The 22487-nt window shown below is 40.0% G+C and overlaps 1 protein-coding gene across 1 annotated transcript in view; it reads left to right on the top strand.

Moving 5' to 3' along the window:
• AFP (alpha fetoprotein) overlaps positions 1–21707 on the top strand; it is a 39678-nt gene extending 17971 nt beyond the window's left edge. The window contains exons 7-15 of the mRNA XM_027854586.1: positions 1789–1918; positions 5787–6001; positions 9007–9139; positions 10636–10733; positions 12639–12777; positions 14049–14272; positions 16036–16165; positions 20947–21001; positions 21599–21707. Coding sequence (XP_027710387.1) covers positions 1789–1918; positions 5787–6001; positions 9007–9139; positions 10636–10733; positions 12639–12777; positions 14049–14272; positions 16036–16165; positions 20947–20991 — 1114 coding nt within the window. The 3' untranslated portion in view covers positions 20992–21001; positions 21599–21707. The remainder of the gene's footprint in view (positions 1–1788; positions 1919–5786; positions 6002–9006; positions 9140–10635; positions 10734–12638; positions 12778–14048; positions 14273–16035; positions 16166–20946; positions 21002–21598) is intronic.
• The last annotated feature ends 780 nt before the right edge of the window (positions 21708–22487 follow it).

The following is a 22487-nucleotide window of genomic DNA, read 5'->3' on the forward strand; positions in this document are numbered from 1 at the left end:
GTATTTGAGAGCTGTTATAAAGTCAAATTTGCAGACCTTGGCAACAGATTAAATGTGGGTATGAGGTAATGAGAAAATAGGGTTTGGAGGATGACATCTAGGTTCCAAGTCTGGGGAGTATGAGAATAATAATTTCCTCAACTGAAATAGGGAAGTTTGGAAGGGGGAAGAGATTTTTGGGGAAAGGTGATGGGTTCAATTTTGGACATGTTGAGTTTCAGATTACTATAGGACATGAGGTGTCTAATGTAGCTGGAGATGTGAGACTGGAGGGCAGCCAAGAGGTAAGAGCTTGGGAAGAACATAAAATAAGAAAGAAAAGATAAATTAGATCCAGATCGAGAAGACTGATGCGTTGATGTCTGTTCATGAAGATGATAAATCTGATGGTGGGGTGTGGGCTGGACTGGAGAAGAGAGAGGCTACACATAAGGAGATCACTTAGCAGCCTCTTGTTTGCACATAGTAACTTTCTGAAGCAGCTTGCCCTCCAAGGGCAGATGTGGTTATCATCCCCCTCTCCTTTCCTTTCTTTGTTGCCCTTTCTTCATTTTAAGTTTCTCAGTTCGTTTCAGTCACATGCTACAGTTGGCCCAGATCCTCTGCATTAGAAGTGAGGATTGGAGAGACAGGGTGTACGGATAGTCTTTCTTATTCTAGGGAATGATGGTAGGAAGTGACATAGACATCATAAATGATTTCAGGGCCATCAGGGAGTTTCAGATTAGAGTTGATGGAAAAATCCTATAAGATATGTGTATACCCATATAGGGTGGCTAGATGATGCGGTGGATAGAATGCCAGGTCTCAAATCAGGAAGAATCATCTTCCTTTGTTCAAACCTGGCCTCAGACATTTCCTGGAGTATCACCTTGGGCAAGTCACTTATCCCTGTTTGCTTCAGTTTCCTCGTCTGTAAAATGGGATGGGGAAGGAAATGGCAAACCGGTATCTGTGCCAAGAAAATCTCAAATGGGGTCACGAAGACTTGGACACAACCAAAAATGATCCAACAATGCCAACAAAAATACCCATATTGATGTCCACGAGGGTGATCGAAATGCAGCTCTGGGCAGCATGGATAGAGTTCTTTGGGATCTGGCCCACCCCTCTCCAAGGGAGATTACGATTTCTCTCCTGAGGAGAATATGAAAAGGGTTCCTTCCCCATCTATTTCTAAGAAGGATATCAGGTTAAATTTGTATCTATTTCACCTCTCAAATATTACATATCTAGGGGTACAATTTTTAGGGATTCATATGGAAAGCTATTTCTCCAATTGCTCTTAGGGGGCTTGGCCCCTTCCAATCAAATCACGATTACACAAAACACCATCACAAGTAGCAAACAGCAAATAAACTCAGTTTATAATGATAACATTACCTAAAATTTATATAGCATTCTAAAGGTTTGCAAAGTGCTATACATGTAATTTCATTTAATCTTCAAAACAACCCTGTGAGGTAGATACTGTTATTGTTGCCATTTTACAGATGAGGAAACGGAAGCACAAAGAGGTTATATGGCTCTCTCAGGGTCACACAACTAGTAAGCGTCTGTGTCAGGATCCAAACTCTTCCCCACTGCACCACCTATAGAAACAAATAGCAAATAGATATTGGAGACATGAGACAGATTAGAATATACCAGATAATGCACGGTGTGGATCCCCCTAAACGTGCACGAGGCATTTCATTTTACATTTTTTTAGGCTATGGAGATACTTAACTGCAAATACCATTGGATTCTGAGGAGTGAATGTTCGTTGTTGATTCTCTTTCTTTCCAGAATGCTTACCAAGTTGAGTCAAAAGTTCCCGAAGGCCAACTTTACTGTAATTCAGAATCTGGTGTTGGATGGTGCCCATGCCCACGTGGAATGTTGTGATGGCAATGGCCCAGAGTGCGTGCAGGACATGGTAGGTAGCCACATTGTCCATGGATGACAGTAGGAAGATCCACAATTTCCCCATTGAGGGGGAATTCCACATTTACAATCTACCAACTGACAACTTGTCTATGATTGAGGGGAATCAATGTTAGGGACTGTCTGAAGTCCACGTAGTCACAAGAATGGAATAGTAAGGAGCAGAAGAACTGGATTTCTAAACCTAACTCATTACAAGATGACTGAATTTTGGAACTAAGTTCAGAGACAAAGAATAATGACTTAGGACAAAATCAATCAGCTATAAATAGTATCAATAAAAAAAATGACCCAGAATCAATCTTATTATTCCACTGAAGAATACTTAACCAAAGGTTGGAGTGACTTGCCCAGAGACATATAGTTAGTATCAGAGGCAGGATTCAAACTCTTGTCTTTTTGGCTTTAAGACCAGCAATCTAGCCTTTACACCATCTTGCCTCAGAGGCAGCCAGGTGGTGCGACGGACAGCATACTCTGCCTGGAGGCAGGAAGCTGATTTGGTCTATATTATTTCGGAAAAGAGAATGTTCAAGAACGAGCAGAATGAGGGTAGTCTAATTATATTGTGGGACCTGAGTTTGAATCCAGCCTCAGGTATTCATGAGCCATGTAACTGGGCAAATCACTTCACCTTTGTCTGCCTCAGTTTTCTCAATTGTAAAATGGAGATGATAATAGCACCTACCTCAAAGGGTTTTTATAAAGATTGAATGAGATAATATTCGCAAAATGTTTAGCATAGTGAGTGAATTCCTCCATTAGATGTGGGCTCCTTGAGGGCAGGGATTGTCTTTTGCCTCTTTTTTTTTTTTGTCCCCGGTACTTAGTTCAGGGTCTGGCACTTAATAAATATTTATTGACTGATTGACACATAGTAGGCTCTTAATAAATGTTAGTTTCTTTTCTGTTTCTCTCTCCATTATCTAAGCACCACGCCTATATTTTTGACTAAACTGATTCCTTCAGTGGCCACTACAAATTTTGCTGATGTCTCTAAGAGGAGAGATAAGTTCTGGGACACCTAGTCTGAAGTTAGTGAGAAACAGAGTGATGCAGTGGAAAGGTGCTAGGTTAATAATCAGAGGACTTTGTTTCAAATCCTGGCATGGTCATCTAGGACTCATATATCCTTGGGTTAGTCACTCAATCTCTGGTTAATTTGCTCATCAGTAAAGTGAGGTTTTTGGATCAGATGATGGCTTGTTTCCACCTCCGACTATAGTCAGTCAGTAACCACTCATTAAGTGCTAACTATATGCCAGGCACTGTATTAAAAAAGTGGGGATACAAAGGAAGGCAAAGAAAAACCCAGTCCCTGCTCTCAAGGAGCTTACAATTGAATGGGGAAGACAACATACAAACAACTATGTACAAACAAGATATAGACAGGACAAATTGGACATAATCGACAGAGGGAAGGCAGTAGTTGTAAGGGCACCTATGGGGCTTTTACATAATTAGATTATTTTCATTCATCCAATTTTTGACCATATTCTTTTCAGTAATAATTTAGGCCAAGTCACTTTTACTTGCTTATAGCCAGCTTCCATTTGGGGACAGTAAGAGATAATTTCTCTCAAATCTTTCAATCTTATGTCATCATACAGCCTATTGGAGAGAACCACTGGATCTGTGGTTCCGGGCATGGAGCAGGGTTTATTTCCAGGCAGTCCTAGTCATTAACTGAGGCCCATTGGGTCATTTACTTTGTCCCTTTGGAATTTCTCACCTGTAAAACGAGAAGGTGAGTCTGCTGGAGCTCCAAATCCTAAAATCTTCTCTGGGTCTTAGCTTGAATGGAGCTTTGTCATGTGGTGGACTTGTCCACCAGCATGTTAGGATGACTTGGTGTGTCAGACTAGCTAGTGGATAGCTTGGGGCCAGATGGAAGACAAGTCAAGTCCCATGGGAACTGGGTATGTGAGTGGGTCACACATAATGTGTTTAGCCTGAGGGAACCAACCAGAGCAGGCAGGCCTAGGCAACTGCAGCTGGTTGCACTGGGGACGAACCAGGCAACTGTAAAATGAGGTGAAAACACACAAGGCAAACTCTGTCACTTTTTAGCTTTGCCCAAGACTGGTCTTGTCCCATTTTTACAATTCAGGAATTTAAAAAGTAAGCTGTCCCTGTGAGTATTGCTTCATTATTTCTTGGGGACTAGGGAGAGAAAATTAAGTCAAGTCAACAAGCAATTATTAAGGGCTTACTATGTGCCAGGGAATGTGCTAAGCACTGGGGATACAAATGCTAACAGAAAGAAAGACATTCCCTGCCCTCAAAGAACTTACCCTCTAACGTAGGGAGAACCCTACACTATGGAAACTAAAAAAGCCCTATGTATGGAAGCTGAAAACATGGAGTGGAGTGAGTGGTGGGTGAGGAAAAGATGAAGGTATCTGATATGGAGGGCATTGTAGAAATGGTCCAGGAAGAGTCAAGAGTGAAGCCCGGAAAGGAATGAAGACATGGTTATCCTAGTTCTCTTCAAAATGGAGGTTTTAGGAGGAACCAACCAATCACAGGGTGAGGCCCCCAGGAACGGGGCTGCTTCCAGAGTGTGAAGTCCAGGACTGGAGCAGAGTGCATTGTTTTATTCTATTTTCTACTCAGATGTGTACCTCATGTCCTGACTTGATATCATGGATATTTTTGTACTTTTTCCAATTTTTGTGAATATAGTAGTGAATGCAGTGAAATTGTTATTTTCATATCTTCCAGGTATTAGTCTATCTTCCAGGTTGTGAATTTCTTTTCAAGACATACCCATTTCAAATTGGTTCCATTTCTTGCTCTGTAAACTTGCTTAGTTCACCACATGAAGCAACAAATGTTCATTTATTGCGCATACCTCAGGTGCCCAGCGCTGGGCACTCTTGTGGCCAAAGAGGGTCACTGCAATTTTTTCTACATCACCAAAGCAAAGCCTAAAATCGACTATGGTAGTTTTCTGATGCTAGGGACAAAGAAGGGTTGTTGTAATTGTGATTTTGAGGTTAACTAAGCTACTTTCTATCTATCTATCTATCTATCTGTCTGTCTGTCTGTCTGTCTGTCTGTCTATCTGTCTGTCTATCTGTCTATCCATATATCTCCGTAATCTGAGGAATTAATGGGTAGGGATTCCAAATCCTCTCTTCCCTTTATGTTGCTTGAAATTCTACAATTAGAGTTACATTTGTTGGGGCTCAATGACTTTGTTAATACTAACACTTAATAATGATCTTATGAAATTTCAAATAGCCATATGAGGGGGTCACCCCTTGGGTTCTCAATCAATACTTTTACAAGGTTAATTGATTGCCAGATAAGAGAAAGAAGAAGACAAAATACAAATTCCTAGTGGAGGGGGACCAAAAAGAAGGAAAGAGGAAGAGAGGGTATACCAAAACTGATTCGGAATCACAGAATATTAGCACTACAAGGCATCACAGAGACCAACTAGACAGACTCCCCCATTTTACAGATGAGTAAACTGGAGTCCAAAGAGTTATTCTCTAGCTAGCATCTATATAGAACTTTTTGAAAAGGTTTGTATTATTTCATTTGATTCTCACAACCACCCTGGGAAGTAGGTGCTATTATCATCCCCATTTTGCAGATGAGGAAATGGAGGTTGAGAAAAATTAAGTGACTGGCCCAGGGTCACATACTTATTGAACGTCTAATATGGAATTTGAAGGGAGCTCTTCCTGCCTCTAAGACCAGTGTCGCCTATTTACTTCATGAGTATAACACAGGTCTCCTGATTTCTGATGTAGTGCCTGCTAGCCACACTGACTCCTTCCTCAGGCTGACCTAGAGAATAGATATTGCCAACTAAAATGTGAAAGCTGATGTCATTTTATCTTTTACAGAATGAAATTATGTCCTACATCTGTTCTCAAAAAGATAGCCTGTCAAGTAAAATCCAAGAATGCTGTACATTGCCTTTACGAGATCAGGGCTCATGCATAGTTACTGCGGAAAATGATGACCGACCAGAAGGCTTATCTCCTGACCTGAGAAGATTTTTAGGAGAAAGGAAGTTCCACCTATACTCTTCAGAGGAAAAAGATCTCTTCCTGGCAAGGTAGCGTGCTTTATAAATATATGTTTATATTAGGTAAATTTGATTTGATGACCTTGAATCCATGGTATTGGGGAACAAGCATTGAACTTCATATATTCATAGCTCCAGCCAACATTGCTGTTCTTCACAAGAGCTTTGACATTCAAGTGTTCTATGAAATGGATGCATGGTGACTGCAATTTTAGGCCGAAGCACCAGGAGGTGCTGTTAGAATGCACTTTGTCCAAGTGGATGTGGGTAGGAGCTCTGAGACAAAGGAAGAATATGGTTTTTGTTGCTTTCTCTGTTGTGATTAGAGAGTTATGGAGCTTATGAAAGACCATTACTTTGGTTTCTTTTCCACTGGAAGCAAGGGGCGTTAGCAACAGTTTCATACTTGGTATTTAGATTGTAAGCTCCTCTATTAGACTATAAGCTCCTGGAAGGCAGGAACTTTGCCTCTTTTTACATCCCTAGCACTTAGCACAGTTCCTGGAACATAGTAGGTGCTTGATAAATGTTTATTGATAGCAGAGTGCCTGGCACATAGTAGGTACTTAATAAATGTTTATTGATTGATAGAAGGAGGGGGCTCACAAATTTGCCTATCAATCAAGCAACTGATCAATTTTTATTAAGTACCTATTGGACACCGTGCTAGGCTCTGAGGAATGCAAATCCAAAAGGCAAAACACAATGTCTTTACAGACATTCTACAGACAGTACTCTGTTATAAATCTAGTTGGGCCAAATTCTTGCTGTATAATTTTCATTTGATTTCTCATATCATACAACTTAACAAGAACATTGGTACAAGATCTAGCAACCCTTCTCTATTATTACAATATAAATAGGCATTCACACATTTTGCACACTCTTAAATATAATTTAATAACATGTATTGAGCTTAACAGGAACAAAGTCTAGAATTAATATTAGTAAAAGTAATAGGTCACATTTCTGTCTTGCTTTACAAAGCACTTTTGTCAGAATATCTTGTTGTTATATGTAATTTAAATACTGCCATCCTAGTATTATAGATGGGATAGAGTTCAGAGACATCAGATGTTTATCTGAGATTACATAGTAAGTGGTCAAGTTGAGAACCCTGGTTTCTGAATTCAAGTTCAGTGATGTTCCTATGACACCAGGTTTCTGACCAGTTAGACTTAACAAACATTCACAATCAGTATACTAGTATGAAAAGTGACAATATAGTGCCAAACTGAAAAATGAATAATTAGTTCCTTAAATGGGGAAAAACAATTAGCAAATCTGACAATCAATCAGCAAGTACTTATTAAACCCCTACTATGTGCCAGGCGCTATACTAGTCATTGAGGAATACAAAGTCAAAAATGAAATGGTGTTTACCCTCAAGGAGTTTGCATTCCGTGGAGTGAGACAAGATTTACATATAGAAATACACTAGACATGTTAAAGGGAGCAGCTAGGTGGCACAGTGGATCAAGCTAGGCCTTGAGTCAGGAAGACTGATCTTCATGAGTTCAAATCTGACCTCAGACACTTACTAGCTGTGTGACTCTGGACAAGTCATTTAACCCTGTTTCCCTCAATTGCACATCTATAAACATGATCTGGAAAAGAAAATGGCAAACCACTCCAGTATCTTTTCCAAGAAAATCCCAAATGAAGTCACAAAAAGTCAGACATGACAGAAACAACTCAATGATAACAAGAAGACATATGAAAAGCAAACACAAGGGAATGATTCTTGTTCTGTTTACACTTTAATTTCCAAAGTTGATTATTTAATTTGAAGCACCTGTCTAGGTCATAAGCCTTTAGTGGCAATGAATATGTGGAAGACCATTTGGGTTTCCCACATATATTTGCATTCACAGGTTACACATTTTATACCAGGAAGTCAAGTTTAATCAACACTTCCATATCCTAAAGCCTGTGATCAAGGCATAAAGCATGGCAGACAAATATCTTTGAACAGAAAAGTGAAAGTTATTTAGTTTAATAAATTTAATATTTATATAATAAATGCATGAAGTAGTCAATCCAGGAATAATTATTAAGGATGTGTGATGGTTCCATCCTAGGCATTAAGGGTTCTTGCCTTTAAGACACTCATAATATGGATGGGAAGAGAAGATACACATATTTGAAAGGATAACTAACAAAGAAATAAATCATAAATCTTAAGATAGTGGCTACCCAGGATGTGTTAGAGTGAGAAATCACTTTGGAATAGTATTTGGGAGATAGTTAGATGGTGTGGTAGTTAGGGTGCTGGACTTGAAGTCAGGGAGACCTACATACAAATTCTGCCTCTTCCTTGTGTGACTCTGGGCAAGTGACTTTCCCTTTTTAGTCTCAGCTTCCCCATTTGTAAAATGGGTATTATAATAATAACACCTACCTTACGGGGTTGTTGTATCAAGTGAGATATTTTTAAGTGCTTTGCAAGCCTAGAAGCGCTGTGTAACTTAATGGTGATGACCATGATGATGATGATGAAGATAGAAAGGGAAGGCTTCCTAGAAGTGATAGAATTTGAGTTGGGCCTTGAAGGAAGAGGTAAGTTCATGGACATCTGTGAGAACCAATGTAGCACACTGACTGTCCATCTGTACCCCCTTACTCTTACCTCAAGGGTGAGAAACAAGGTTTGCAGACTATTCTATATGAAGAATCATCTCACATTATATTTTCATTACTTGAAAGGGATCATGTATGACCAAGTTGATTGTCCTTCTCTTATATGCTTGGTGTGAATGCCCCTCATTTCTGAAAGTATAGCCAGTATTAGGTCATGTGTAAATGCCTCTCTCAAGTGGATGCATTGCTTGTTAGAAGACTATTTAGGGCTGATCTCAACATACCCCTCAATAAACAGTTTCCAGGAGACATCACTGTGCTCCATTTGTATTCTAGTGGGTTCCTAAGTTTCCTATGAGATCCTCTCCCATGCTGCTCATTAAAATGCACAGAAGAAACATGATGGGAAACAGTTGTAAATCAACTACAAGCTAATGTCACTTTTGGGCATTTAGGTTTGTGTATGAATATTCAAGGCGACACCAGGAGCTTGCTGTCCCAGTGATTTTGAGGGTTGCGAAAGGGTACCAGGAAGCGTTGGAAAAGTGCTCCAAAACTGAGAATCCTTTGGAGTGTCAGGACAAAGAGGTATGGTCTTTGGATGCAGTAACAAAAATGTTCTTTATGCTTTCATTAGATCATAAACTCCTTAAGGATAGGGGCTGTCTTTTGCCTCTTTTTATATCCCCAGCACTTAGCGAAGTGTTTGGCAAATAGTAGGCACTTAATAAATGCTTATTTATTGATTGATTCCAGTGACTGAGTCTGTTTATGCATGTATGCCATTTTTCTCATGTTCTTTTTCAAAATTTTGAATTTCTGGTGCTCACCTCTGCAGCATATTGGCCAGGAGTGGGAACTTGTGGCATCAATGTCACATGTGGCCCTCTAAGTCCTCAAGTGTGGCCCTTTGACTGAATCCAAATGTCACAGAACAAATCTTTTTAATAAAAAATTTGTTCTCTAAAACTTGGACTCAGTCAAAAGACCGCACCCAAGGACCTAGAGGCCTCATGTGACCTTGAGGTCACAGGTTTCCCACCCCTGATACTGGCCAAGGCATGTTGGGTTTATGTAGACTGAGGCACTCAGCACCCTTAAGACAGCAATATTGATGTGCAGAATGAGTACAACAATTATCACAATGCCTGGTACATTCTAAGTGCTTAATAAATGCTTCTTGACTGATTGACTTGTTGTAAACTAAATATTGAGTTTTATATTGAAAACGATTTTTGACTCCTGAAGTTTAAACATAATCCCCATATATTTCAATTTGCTTTTCAGTCTCTGAGATCAGATGTAAGCAGGTAGTGTAGTGTAATAATGGAAAAAGGCCTGGATTTGAGGTCTAGAGAGACCTAGATTGGTACCTCTCCTTTGGCTCCTTATTGTGTGACCTTGGGCAAGTCACCACCTTGGTTTTCTCATCTAAAATGGAGATTAAAAAATGCCTGTAAAGCTAACCTCATAGTTGTGAGGATTGTGAAGATCAATTTGTATACTCTTTGCAAACTTTAAGACAGTCTATACATGTCAGTAAAAGAAGTCTTGGGTACCCTCGGCAAGTCACAACCTCTTAGTACTTTGGACAGCTCCCCACTATTCTAGACAACTATAGGAGGGAGTTAGGTAGTACAGTGGTTAGAGTGTTGGGTCTGGAGACAGGAAAAATCTGAATTCAAATCCATCCTCAGACACTTACGAGCTGTGTGAAGTTGTGCAAGTCGTTTAACCTCTATCTGCCTCAGTTTCCTCAACTATAAAATGGGGATAATGATAGTGCTGCCTTCCAGTGTTGTGAGGCCTAAATAAGAAAATAGTTGTAAAATTATATAGTGCCCAGCTTGTACTAGGCACTTAATAAATGCTAGCTATTTTTACTATATGCTGATGAGAAGGTGCTGGCCTACATTGGTGGATGGTTTCCTCATCCATGATTCCTTAGCTTCAGACCCTATCTCTATCTCCTATTCCTAAGGTGATTTTCACAGTAGTATGGAATAGAATTGTTTGATGGTGTATGAAAGGTGAAATATCCAAGGAGAAAAAAATAATCCAGATGATATTTTTTACTTTTTCAGGAGGAAGAACTAAACAAACACATTCAGGACAGCCAAGCACTGGCCAAGCGGAGCTGTGGGCTCTTCCAGAAATTAGGAGAGTATCACTTGCAAAACGTGTATGTATTTTCGGAGTCTGACAGTAACATGAGAGATGAAAGTAAAGCTCACCTTATTAATCAGAATCCAACTCTAAGGTTGGCAAATCTGGGGACCATAGTTCAGGATGAAAATGTTGCCTACTCCTTCTACGTATCTTCTATCTGATTAAGAGCCAACTATGTGCCAGTTCTGTGCTAAACACTTACAAATATTATCTCTCCACTCTTCCTTCTCTTCCTTTCTGGTCCCCTTCTTTCAGGGATATTAGGAGGACAAAAAGATTTAAGATTTGTAAAGCACTAGATAAATGTTAACTATTCTTATTGTTATCATTATTATTCTTCTCCCCATTCTCTTTGACCTGTCTGCAGCCTTTGACATTGTTGATCACCCTCTCCTCCTTGATACTCTCTTCTCCCTAGGTTTTTGGGACACCACTCTCTCCTGGGTCTTCTCCTACCTATAGGATTGCTCCTTCTTAGTCTTTGTTGGATTGAGATCCAAACTATGGCTTCTAACCATAGGTGTCCCACAGGGCTCTATCCTGGGTCCTCTTTTCTTCTCCCCCTATACTACTTCATTTGGTTATTTCATCAGCTCTCATGGATTTAATCACCATTTCTGTGCTGATGATTCTCAGATCTACCTTATCCTGCTCCCACCTCTCTGCTGACCTCTAATCTCACACCTCCAACTGTCTTTCAGACATCTTGAATTGAATGTCCCATAGATGTCTTAAACTAAACATGTCCCAAACTGAATTCATTATTTTCCTCCCTAAGGTAGGTTCCTTCCTACCTTCCCTATTACTGTAGAGGACAACACCATTCTCCCAGTTCTTCAGGCTCACACCCTAGGAATCATCCTGGACTCCTCACTATCTCTCAACCTTCCATGTCTAATCTGTGGCCAAGTTCTGTTTTTTTCTCTGCACCATCTTTCATCTATGCCCCATTCTCTCCTCTGACACTGCCCCTTCTCTGGGGCAGGCCCTCATTACCTCACACCTGGATTATTGTAGCAGCCTGTTGGTGGATCTGCTTGCTTCAAGTCTCTCCCCACTCCAATTCAACCACCACAATGATTTTCCTAAAGCACGTCTATGTCACTCAACTTACTGAATAAACTTCTGTGGCTCCCTATCATCTCTAGAGATCACATACAAAATGCTATTTGGCATTCAAAACTTTTCATAATTTAGCCCCTTCCTATCTTTCTAATCTTTTTACATCTTACTCCCTGATACATTTTCTTTGATCCAGTGATACTGACCTTCTGGCTATTCCACCAAGACACTCCATTTCTCAGCTCAGGGCATTTTCTCTGTCTGTCCCTCATACTTGAAATGCTCTACCTCTTCAAATTCACCTACTAACTTCCATGGATTCCTGTCCCAACAAAAATCTCACTTTCTACAGGAACCTTTCCTCACCCAACCCCCTTTTCAGGCAATCAGGGTTAACTGACTTGCCCAGGGGCATACAGCTAGTAAGTATCTGAGGTCAAATTTGAACTTGGGTCCTTCTGACTCCAGGGTGGGTGCTCTATCTACTATACCACATAAGTGCTCCACTCCCAATCTTTCTTAATTCTAGTGCCCTCCCTCTGTTAATTATTTCCTATCCATCCTGTATTTAGTTTGCTTGGTATATATTTGTTTGCATATTGTTTCCTCCGTTAGATTGCGAGCTCCTTCAGGTCAGGAATTGCCTTTTGACTCTTTTTGTATCCCCACCACTTAGCTCAGTGTGGCATATAGTAGGTGCTTAGTAAATATTTATTGATTGATTATTTATAATGGTACCCATAGTTCAAATGTTACCATTGTTTCAGTTGGCCTGGAGGGTCTTTGAAGAAGAGTAAGTCACAGAATGATCCATGAATAAACAGGGTTATCATTGGGAATTCTTTTTTCCCTCCAGATTTCTTGTGGCTTACACCAAGAAAGCCCCACAGTTGACCCCTCAAGAGCTGATTGGCTACACTAAGAAAATGGCAGCTACTGCATCTTTATGCTGCCAGCTCAGCGAAGATAAACAACTGGCCTGTGGAGAGGGGGCGGTGAGTGGCTGATTTCATTGCTCTATCATTTCTGATCTGACTTTTTTTTTTATTCCTTCAACAGGCAGACAGTTATGTAATTTACATGTAGGGAATTTTAAGGTTTACAGAAGTAGCAAAACCAGAAAACCTTTGCCCAAGTTGGCCCACACAGGAGGCACAAAGTCAGAGCTAGAGGCCAGCCTCCTCTGTCCCTTCCCCAAGTCTTCTGCTTGAGACCCTGATTTCATTTCTTCAAGGTGGAGGCTTTGGTTTACGTATGTATACCCTGCCATGTACCCACCGGTTCTCCATTCAGGAACGGCAGTGTGGTCTAACAGATTAGCCAACAAAATGTTCATTTCATGACCTCTTTTTTATGTTCACCAAATATTTATTTTAACATTTGAAAGAAATCCTGTTTTGTCCTGACAGAAGGAAAGTGATTCTTGTGTTTTCAGCTATACTCACTTTCTTTTTTTTTCTTCGGGGCTTTAGGTCTTAATCACCTTTATTTTCTAATGCTATTACAAGTGCATCGGATCCCTTGACATTAACTCTGAGATTCAGCAAGATGCACATTGTTGAGAGCCCTGTGCTCTTCTATAGTAACAACTAATCAGAGCGAGCATTTTGATAGCCCCTTAGGGTTTGTAGAACACTTTATCCCATGTCATCGACAATCCTGTGAGTTAGGTGCTTTACAAACAATCCTAGTTTTGCAGATGAGGACCCTGAGCCTGAGGGAGCTGAAGTGACTTGCTCAGGGTCACATATTTGTTGGGTGTCTGAAGCAGGATTTGAACTCAAGTCTTCCTGACTCCAGGTCCAACGTTATCCACTGTGCCACCTAACTATCTCCATTTAGAGATGCATAGTCATAGTTGCATAAACTGAGGTAATTCTGAAACACGTGAAGTAATGGAATGGAAAGACATGAGGACATAGCAAGAAATCCAAATGGATTTTCTTTAATTTCAATAGACATTTATTAAACAACTTCTGTATACAGAGCATTAGTCTGGGGGCTGGAAATGATTAAAATTTAGATAAAACATAGTCCCTGCCCACATGGGGCTCATAGTCTACTAGTAGAAATAAGACATAAACATAAATTGCTGTATCACACACATATGCAAATATGTTACATATTTAGGTATAATTCTTAGAAATTAAGCAGAAAATTTAAGTTCTGGTTACTATTTTCTGAAAAATGGCATCACTTTTGAGACTAATGCACAATCTCTTATTGCTTTTCTTATCTTTCCTTTTTCTCTCATTCTCCCTTCCAGGCTGACCTGATTATTGGACAGTTATGTGCAAGGCATGAAGTCCAACCAATAAATGATGGCGTGGGCCATTGCTGTGATTCTTCCTATGCCCACAGGAGACCCTGTTTCAGCAACTTGGTGAAGGATGAAAAATACGTTCCTCCCCCATTCTCTCATGAACAATTCAAGTTCGGTCAAGAACTTTGCCAGACTAAAGGGGAAGAGCTTCAGAGGAAGAAACAAGAGTAAGCAATTACTAAGGGCTTGTGTAGGGAAAAACCCCAACCCAAGTGATGAAGCACAGATCAGTCTTCATGGACGTCTCTCATCCCCCCCTTAGAATCGTTGGAGCATTTGTCCTCAAAAGTGCTCAAAAATCCCTTCTTTATATGTGTTCAGTTGTCTTCACAGCATCCTTGTGAAGAGACCATTTTTTTTTTGTATGGGAAAGGCAGTCAACTCTGGTTCCTGGTATTCATGTTGCTGCCCACTTTATACCAGATCTAAAGCTATCCATCCATTCTGGTATAGGGTATAGAAAAAGGGACACAGTTTTTCACTCTGGGTTCACAGTCAGTGCTGAGATCAAGAGGGCCATATACTACCTTCTTCTATAAGGCTAAAGGAATGCCCTGACTAATGCAATAAGGTAGTAATGTAGGTAAGAAAGCCTAATCCTGGGATGGCCACACCATCATCAGCATGATTTATTGAGGCCATGAAAGCCCTGCCTAATGTACCAAGGATATCAAGATGCATCAGACATATTTTTTGCTCTCAGAGATTTGGGTGGGAAGAAAGAATCTCTGTGCACAAAGTCATTAAGAATATAAGTTAGCTTATGGGAGGAATAGCTCACATTTGGATTGCACTGTAGGGTTTACAAAATATATCCCTCATACCTCCCTTGTGAGGTAGATGGTATAGATCTGACCCTTGACTGGGTGACCATTGTAGTATAGGTATTATTGTCCTCATTTTACAGATGAAGGAACAGTGGCTCCATTTGGTTAAGTGACTTGTTCAGGGTCACATAGCTAGTAAAGGTCAGGATTGGAATGCAGGCTTGGCTACCTAGGTAGTGTGGTGGATAGAGTGCCAGCCCTGGAGTCAGGAAGACTCCTCTTTCTGAGTTCAAATCTGGCCTCAGACATTACTAGTTGTGTGACTCTGGGCAAGTCACTTCACCCTTTTTGCCTCAGTTCCCCATCTGTGAAATGAGCTGGAGAAGGAAATGGCAAACCACTCCAGTATCTTTGCCAAGAAAACCCCAAATGGGTCATGAAGAGTCAGATGTGACTGAACAACAACAACAACAACAAAAAATTGGAATCCAAAGCCAGACTTGTTGATCCAAAGTCCAGTGTGCTTTCTCCTATACCCATGACCGAGATGGATAATACCCTTCTCCTTGGAAGTCTTAAAATGGAGGCTGCAGGACCACTGGTTGAGGAAGTTGTAGAGGGCATGAATATTTTGGGAATGGGCTGGAACCAGATGACTTGTGAATTTCCTTCCGACTTTGAGATTCTATAATTTTCTGGTTCTGAGTGCTGCAGCGTTTCAGAGGAAGGGAATTAGGATGATTTGGGAAGGCTTCACAGAGGACACTGGACTTGAATTGTGTCCTTCATGTATGGGAAAATCTTAGAAGGGAAGAAGAGGAAGGGCATTTCAGTTGGGAAAGGGGACAGAGCATCTGTTCCTCAAAGTGCCCACCAGGCAAAGCAGGAGGATCAATGATGTTCATAATAAGACCAGAGGATGTAAGTGCTTTTAAATAATCAACCAATTATAGTGAGCACTTGGCCAAGTCAGTGGTTTTTTGGGTGTTATTTGTACTTAGAGCTATCTAGGTAGGCTCAAAGTTACTGATTTAGATCCAAGATCCGAAGTCAGACAAAGACAGAAGAAAGTTGATCATATACAAATATTACCTACTATTATCTAGGGAGATTTCAGAAAAGGAAATAATTCCTACATGTGGGTGGATTTGTTTTGGTCGTAGGTTTCTGATTAATCTTGTCAAGCAAAAGCCACACATAACAGAGGAACAGTTGAAAGCAGTCACTGCAGACTTCACGGGTCTACTGGAGAAGTGCTGCAAAGGAAAACCGGAAATCTGTTTTGCAGAAGAGGTATGTATATGTGGCTCCCCCTTATCCTTAGCATGACTGGTTGGATGTTTTCTGATATGAAAATAGAGGCATGATTGCAGAACAGGGAGGTGTGAAAGCAGATCAGGTGGCTTTTTGCAATGCCTTGTATTTTATTTTCAATTAAAACAAAGACTGATGATTTTGTTTCTTACTAACTACAAATTTTCCCCTGGGAAAATTTAAAAAATAGGAAGAAATAGGAAGTAAAAGTAGGAAGAACAATTTAAAATGATCAGTTACTGAATCAGTATTATCATTATTATTTTAGTGGAAAGTATCACATATATATATGTAATATGCTTATGATATGTATACATAGTGGTTTCTCATACACATCATACCGGGTGTTTGGACATTTTTCATTCTCTGAGCTGGCTCCATTACTCCAAACTGCCCTTATGTTGACAGGGATAGGTCCCAGAGAAGGATCACTACCACTCAGTTCTGCTCAAACTCTCAGCATTCTAGGGGTAACCCTGTTGAGGGACAATGCATTTTCCCTTATTTGTTACTTTTGCTCTTCAGCCCTTAAACACAACCAGACCCTTACAATGGTGATTCTTTTTGATCTTGCACATGACCATTTCCCTACAAATAAGGCAAAAAAGCATCCCAGGTACTCATTTGGGATCACACTGTCCCACCAATACACTCAGTTTTCAAGGAGGAAAATTGGCTCACATTTACAGTAACCTGGCAGGGATGTACCTGAGGGAAGAAAACTTATTCGCTCAAAGTAATGCACAATTCTGGGCTACAGATCCATTCATGAACATTTGTACCACATGAAAACTATTTTTCTGCTAACTACTTGGCTTCTAATCCTCATCATTCCCCAGCTGGGTAAACCTCTCTTCTCTTCTCAAACTGAAGTAGGATTTTCAAATGCTTTCAACTTATAATCACCGTTAAAAGGATGTTGCCTCTTAATTTGGAAAGTAGTGCCCTTTAAGTTAGAAAAGCAAAAAGTTCCGCAGGCTGGGCAGTACAGAACAGACCAGCCAGTGATTCACTCACTAGGATCCTGTGCTGGCCAATCAGATTATAGGAAACAGAGCTTTCAGCATAACGGCTCAGGTTGACTCTTTGGGCAAGGCAAACTAACCTAGACTTCATTCACATATTTTACATCATTCAGTTAGACCTTAGCATCTCTTCCTATTAAGCAAAATAAGTGCAAAACCCCTTTCCTCTTTCTGCTTTTTCCTGTCATACCAGAAGGGGACAGCAAAGAGCAAGAGGAATTTCTCAAAAGCTTTCCCTCTCTTAAACTCTAGGTGGTGCTAAAGGGCAATGGCTGGAACCAAAGCTATATTCCATTGAGCTTCAATCTTTATTCAGCCCATCAGGAATTAGCAGCTGTAGGCATCATGTTAATCTAATGGTTTCTTCCAGAAAGGGGCAGCAAAATTGCTTTTTGAATTTCTTCAATTTCTCTACCATTACATCTTTTTAGCTTGAGACTCTGCACACTCAATGCCTTAAATTAGGGCCTCCTGGGATTCACGAACTCATCTTTCACTTCTAAATGGAGGCACCTAGTTTAGATGGCTTTCTCAGGAGTCTATAGAAAAGAAATAGTAGATGATAGTAGGAGTGGTAGGGTCAAGTGAAGATTTTTTAGGGATGAGGGAGATATGGACCTGTTCATAATCTCCGTGAAAAAGGAGATGGCACATAGGGAAATGTAGAAAATGTGTGTGTTTTGTGTGTGTGTGTGTGTGTGTGTGTGTGTGTGTGTGTGAAAGAGAGAGAGAGAGAGAGAGAGAGAGAGAGAGAGAGAGAGAGGAAGAGAGAGGAAGAGAGAGTGCCTAGAGGTCCCACTATGGAATGACAATGGGCACTTCTTATCTCTTTTCTGGAGTTGTTCCATTCAGGCTGACATGTTTTAGGACCAGCATCATTCAACAATCCCCACCATAGTACAGATATCTACTGTGCTAGTCATAAATTCCCAGTTTGAACATACCATACATTCTTCCCAGCTAATAAAAATGAGATAATACACCAGCCAAAACCACTCATTGCTTATTGCCATTTTGAAAGCACAGACCTGCTCTCCCACACAGTCATGTGAGAATCAGCAGATTTAAAGACATTGGGACAATAGAAAGAAAACACCAGTGGCTTATAGTCCTGCCCCTAAGAAATGAGAACCCTGTATACTCCAGATATTGGGGAGGAACGTGGCACTATGGGGAAAGACAAGGCTCTGTACTGGGCCCTCTTTTCTCACCTGGTGCTCTTCTCAGCTCCCATGGATGCAATGATCATCTTTATGCAGATAATTTCTACATATGTAGAGCAAGCTCTGTTCTCCCTTCTGAGCCCTAGTCCTATATCACTGCCTGTCATTAGGACATTTTGATTAGGATACACCGTAGATATCTCAAACTCGATACGTCCCAAATTGAACGCATTATTTTTTGCCCTAAACCAGGGGTGGGGAGCCTTTGGCCTCGAGGTCACGTGTAGCCCTCTAGGTTCTTAAGTGCAGATTCAGTCAAAGGGCAGTCCTTGAGGACCTAGAGGGCCACATGTGACCTCAAAGCTGCTGATTCCCCACTCCCTGTCCTAAACCCTTCCTTTTTTCTCAACTTTCCTATTGCTATCAAAGGAACCACCTTCCTCTTAGCCAACCAAGCTTACAACATAGGTACCCCCTTTATCTCCTCATTCTCACTCCTCCCACTCATCAGTCTGTTGTCAGCTTGTTGTTTTTATCTACATAATATGTTACTGAACATCCCCTTCTCTCCTCTGACACTGCCACCACTCTAGTGCACACCTGAATTCTTTCAGTAGCTTTCTAGTGGGTCTGCCTGCCTCAAGTCTCTCCCTACTTCACTCTGTCTTCCACTTAGCTGCCAATGTGATTTTCTGAAAGTACATGCCCAGTCATGTTGCCCTTATCCCCCAGCTCAGTAAACTCCAGTGGTTCCCTTTGACCTCGAGGATCAAATATAAAATCCTTTGGCATATCAAGTTTTTTCACAAGCTGTAGCCTTCTTACCTTTTTAATTTTCTTATAATTTTTTCCTCTCTCCACACTCCTCCTGTACAGGTCTTTCCTGGTTCCTTCCTTTTTGGTTACTGTGTCTTCGACCTACATATTTATTTACATATTATCTCCCTGCTTCAAATGTAAGCTCTTTGAGGGCAGAGACCTTATTTTTGCCTTTCTTGGTCTCCCCAGTTGTTACCACAATGCTAGGCACATAATCGGGGCTTAATGAATGCTTGTTGAGTTACTGACATGAAATGAGGAATCACACCCTCTATATCTTGTACAAGGTGATTTAAACTTACATATTTATACCCTAGTTCATTTTTTATTCCAAAGGGCCAACTCTCATCTGAAAACTGTGGCTTTTATAAATATATTTTAATTTTTTAAAATTAGACCAAGGTTCTTTTCCTGCTCTTTCTAGGCATCAATCTGTCCTCTATAAAAGAAGCAATTGCTGACATCTTTTAGTAGTTGATATAACTTTTTCTTTATACAAAAGTAATTTTTAAGGTTTTTTCCAACTGCAACTTCTCCTTTTGAAAAGGCAGTACCTTAAAGATATACAATAAAAGGTCATTTATTTGAATTTTGAATATTCAAATAATTGTAATTATTCAGCTGATGTACAGGAGTTGACCTTTGTAAGACTCTGGAGAAGAATTTGCTAAACAAATGAATACTGTAACCAGGGTTATTATGGGGAGGAGTGTGGTAGATGTTCATCTTGCCTCAGGCAATAAAAGTTCTCTAGCTTTTCTGGAGAATACTTTCCTATGCAAAAAGCTTGCTAACTGCCAGTGACCACAGACTGTTAAAACTTGAAATTTCTAATCTGAGCACTGGATCTGGAGTCAGAAGACCTGGGTTTGAATCTCACTTATGGTACTTCCTAGGTATGTGATCTGGATTAAGTCACTTTTCTTCAGTTTCCCCATCTGTAAAAGAAAATGACTGATCATTCAGTCAAACTATAAGACTGTTTCTACTCCAGATCTTTAAACCTTTGATGATTCTATGAAGACACTCAAAAGTAATTAAGTATGTCTTTAAAAATAGCATATAATTAATTTTTTTCCAATCAGATTTTAATGGGTGCAGCTTAGGAAACCTTAATAATTAGAAATTGTGGCTCTAGAGCTGGAAAGAAAACTAGGCACCATGTGGTCTAACACTGTCACTTTACAGATGAGGAAAGTCCCAAAGGGATTAAGTGAGTTTACTGTGTTGTTTGTCCTTCATTCTTGACAAGGACTATGACATCAGGAAGATGATGTCATGACTTTCAAGTGAATTGGATTTGAATGAGGGAGGGCTGTGCAAAGTCACCAGCCTCATTTTCTCCTCTGGAGCTATCTGGGTCCAGTGGCCAGATATAGATCAGGACAACTGGAGATGGCCCAGGATGCAGTGGGAGACCTTGGCCCTTTTAAGCTAAGGTCTTTCTGAAGTATTAAGGGTCAAGAGTAGAAATTGAACCCAGGTCTTTTGTCACTCTAAAACCTGCATCCACCAATTAACAAACATTTATTAAGCACCTACTATGGACCATGTATTGTACTGGGAACTAGAAATACAAATATAAAGAAAGATAATCCCTACCCTTATTACATTGTACATATGAACTAAAAATATACACAAATTTCTCTCTGTGTACTTCAAAGGGAACACTTTTCAGCCTTATATTGTTGACAAAATCACTCATTCCTTTCTATGATTCCTTTTCATATACATTTGTGTTCTTTTTTTGCAGGGTCCAAAATTGATTGCAAAAACCCAAGGGACTTTGGGAGCTTAAGCTACTTCAGGTAATTTCAACTTTGATAGTAAGAGAAGAAGACAAGAGAAAGCTCCTGATACTCCACAAATGTTAATTAGTTAATCAAGATCTCCATTATCACTTAGTGCATACAGGGCTGGTCTTGAAGTCAGAAAGACCTGGATTTAAATCCTGCCTGGGATACTAGTTGTGGGATGCTGAGAAAGTTATCTTGCCTTTCTGAGCCTTAGTTCCCTCATCTATAAAATGAAGGAGTGGCCTACCATCCCTCATACTTCTAAATCCATTATTTGTAAATAGACAGAGAAACCAAATTATTCCCAGGGTGCTAAATGGAATGAGTTATCTAACTCCTTATGTCTCTAAGGAATTGGTAGAGCCACTGAATCTCATTATTTTAAAAAAATCTATCTTGGATTCTATCAGATCCACTCAGAACTTATTCTTTGAGTGACTCTGGTGTTCTTGGTGTTTTTGCTTTTTACAAAATCTGTTGGTTTTTTTCTAATAGTTCACAGAAAATTCTAAACTCTCCACAGTATGCTTAGAGAGAAAATAATAAGTTTCTTCAGTTGTCTATCTGTTTGGTGTTAATTATTTTGCTAATTTTGCCTCTTTGTTGCAGGGGGAAGAGATGAAGATGAAATGGGATCACTAAGATGTGCTGTTTCTCTCTCTATATCTTATATAGTCATGGTTATTTTAGTGATATTTCCATATTGTCAGTTAAAGAAGCAGAGTCTTTTTTTTCCATGAAATTTCTGTATGGAAATAAAGCATGCTCAAATCCTCTCTTCTCCTAGTCTACTCTATTTAAAAAACAAAAACACAACCCTTTACATTTGCCTAGAGACAATTTTCTACCCTTATGTTAACAGGTTTTCTTAGAATAAAAATGACAGAATGGCATTGGGCCATTCATCAAAATGGTATTAGAATTAAAGATTAAGTTTACAACTGGGATAGCTAATTCTATCAACAGTGATATAGAAGGGACTGGAGTTTTGGTTTCTTTGAAATAGAGACCTCCTGGATGAGGAAACTTTTTCCTAAACCAGGTTGACGCTTTCTCTGTAACTTATAATCTTGAATAGTTATGGAGGACACTGAAAAGTTAAGTGACTTGCCCCCGGGGAGCAGGGGGGGTTACTTGTAGTTAACTCAGGACTAATTTAGACAGCATTGAAGAAATTTCAGTGATTCTCATGGTTGTAGCAGCACAGGTGAAAAGGACAGCAGGATAACAGCTCTAAGGGCTTGGAAATGATACTCATCGGGATGTGGAAGTTTGAAATGGAACACTGATAAAATTACCCAGAGGATCCCCTGGATTGGAACTGACAGAGTGTTACCAGTATGAAGAGACACCATATTGAAGTAGTGGATGTAATATGGGGTCAGGAAGACTGGGTTCAAATCTTATTTCTGATATTTACTAACTATATGACCCTGGACAAGTCATCTCACCTCTTTCATCCTCAGTTTTCCCATCTGTAAAATGATGTTTGGACTTG

Source organism: Vombatus ursinus, unplaced genomic scaffold, assembly GCF_900497805.2.
Source record: "Vombatus ursinus unplaced genomic scaffold, bare-nosed wombat genome assembly UNPS02010461.1, whole genome shotgun sequence".
In the NCBI taxonomy this organism is placed as follows: domain Eukaryota; kingdom Metazoa; phylum Chordata; class Mammalia; order Diprotodontia; family Vombatidae; genus Vombatus; species Vombatus ursinus.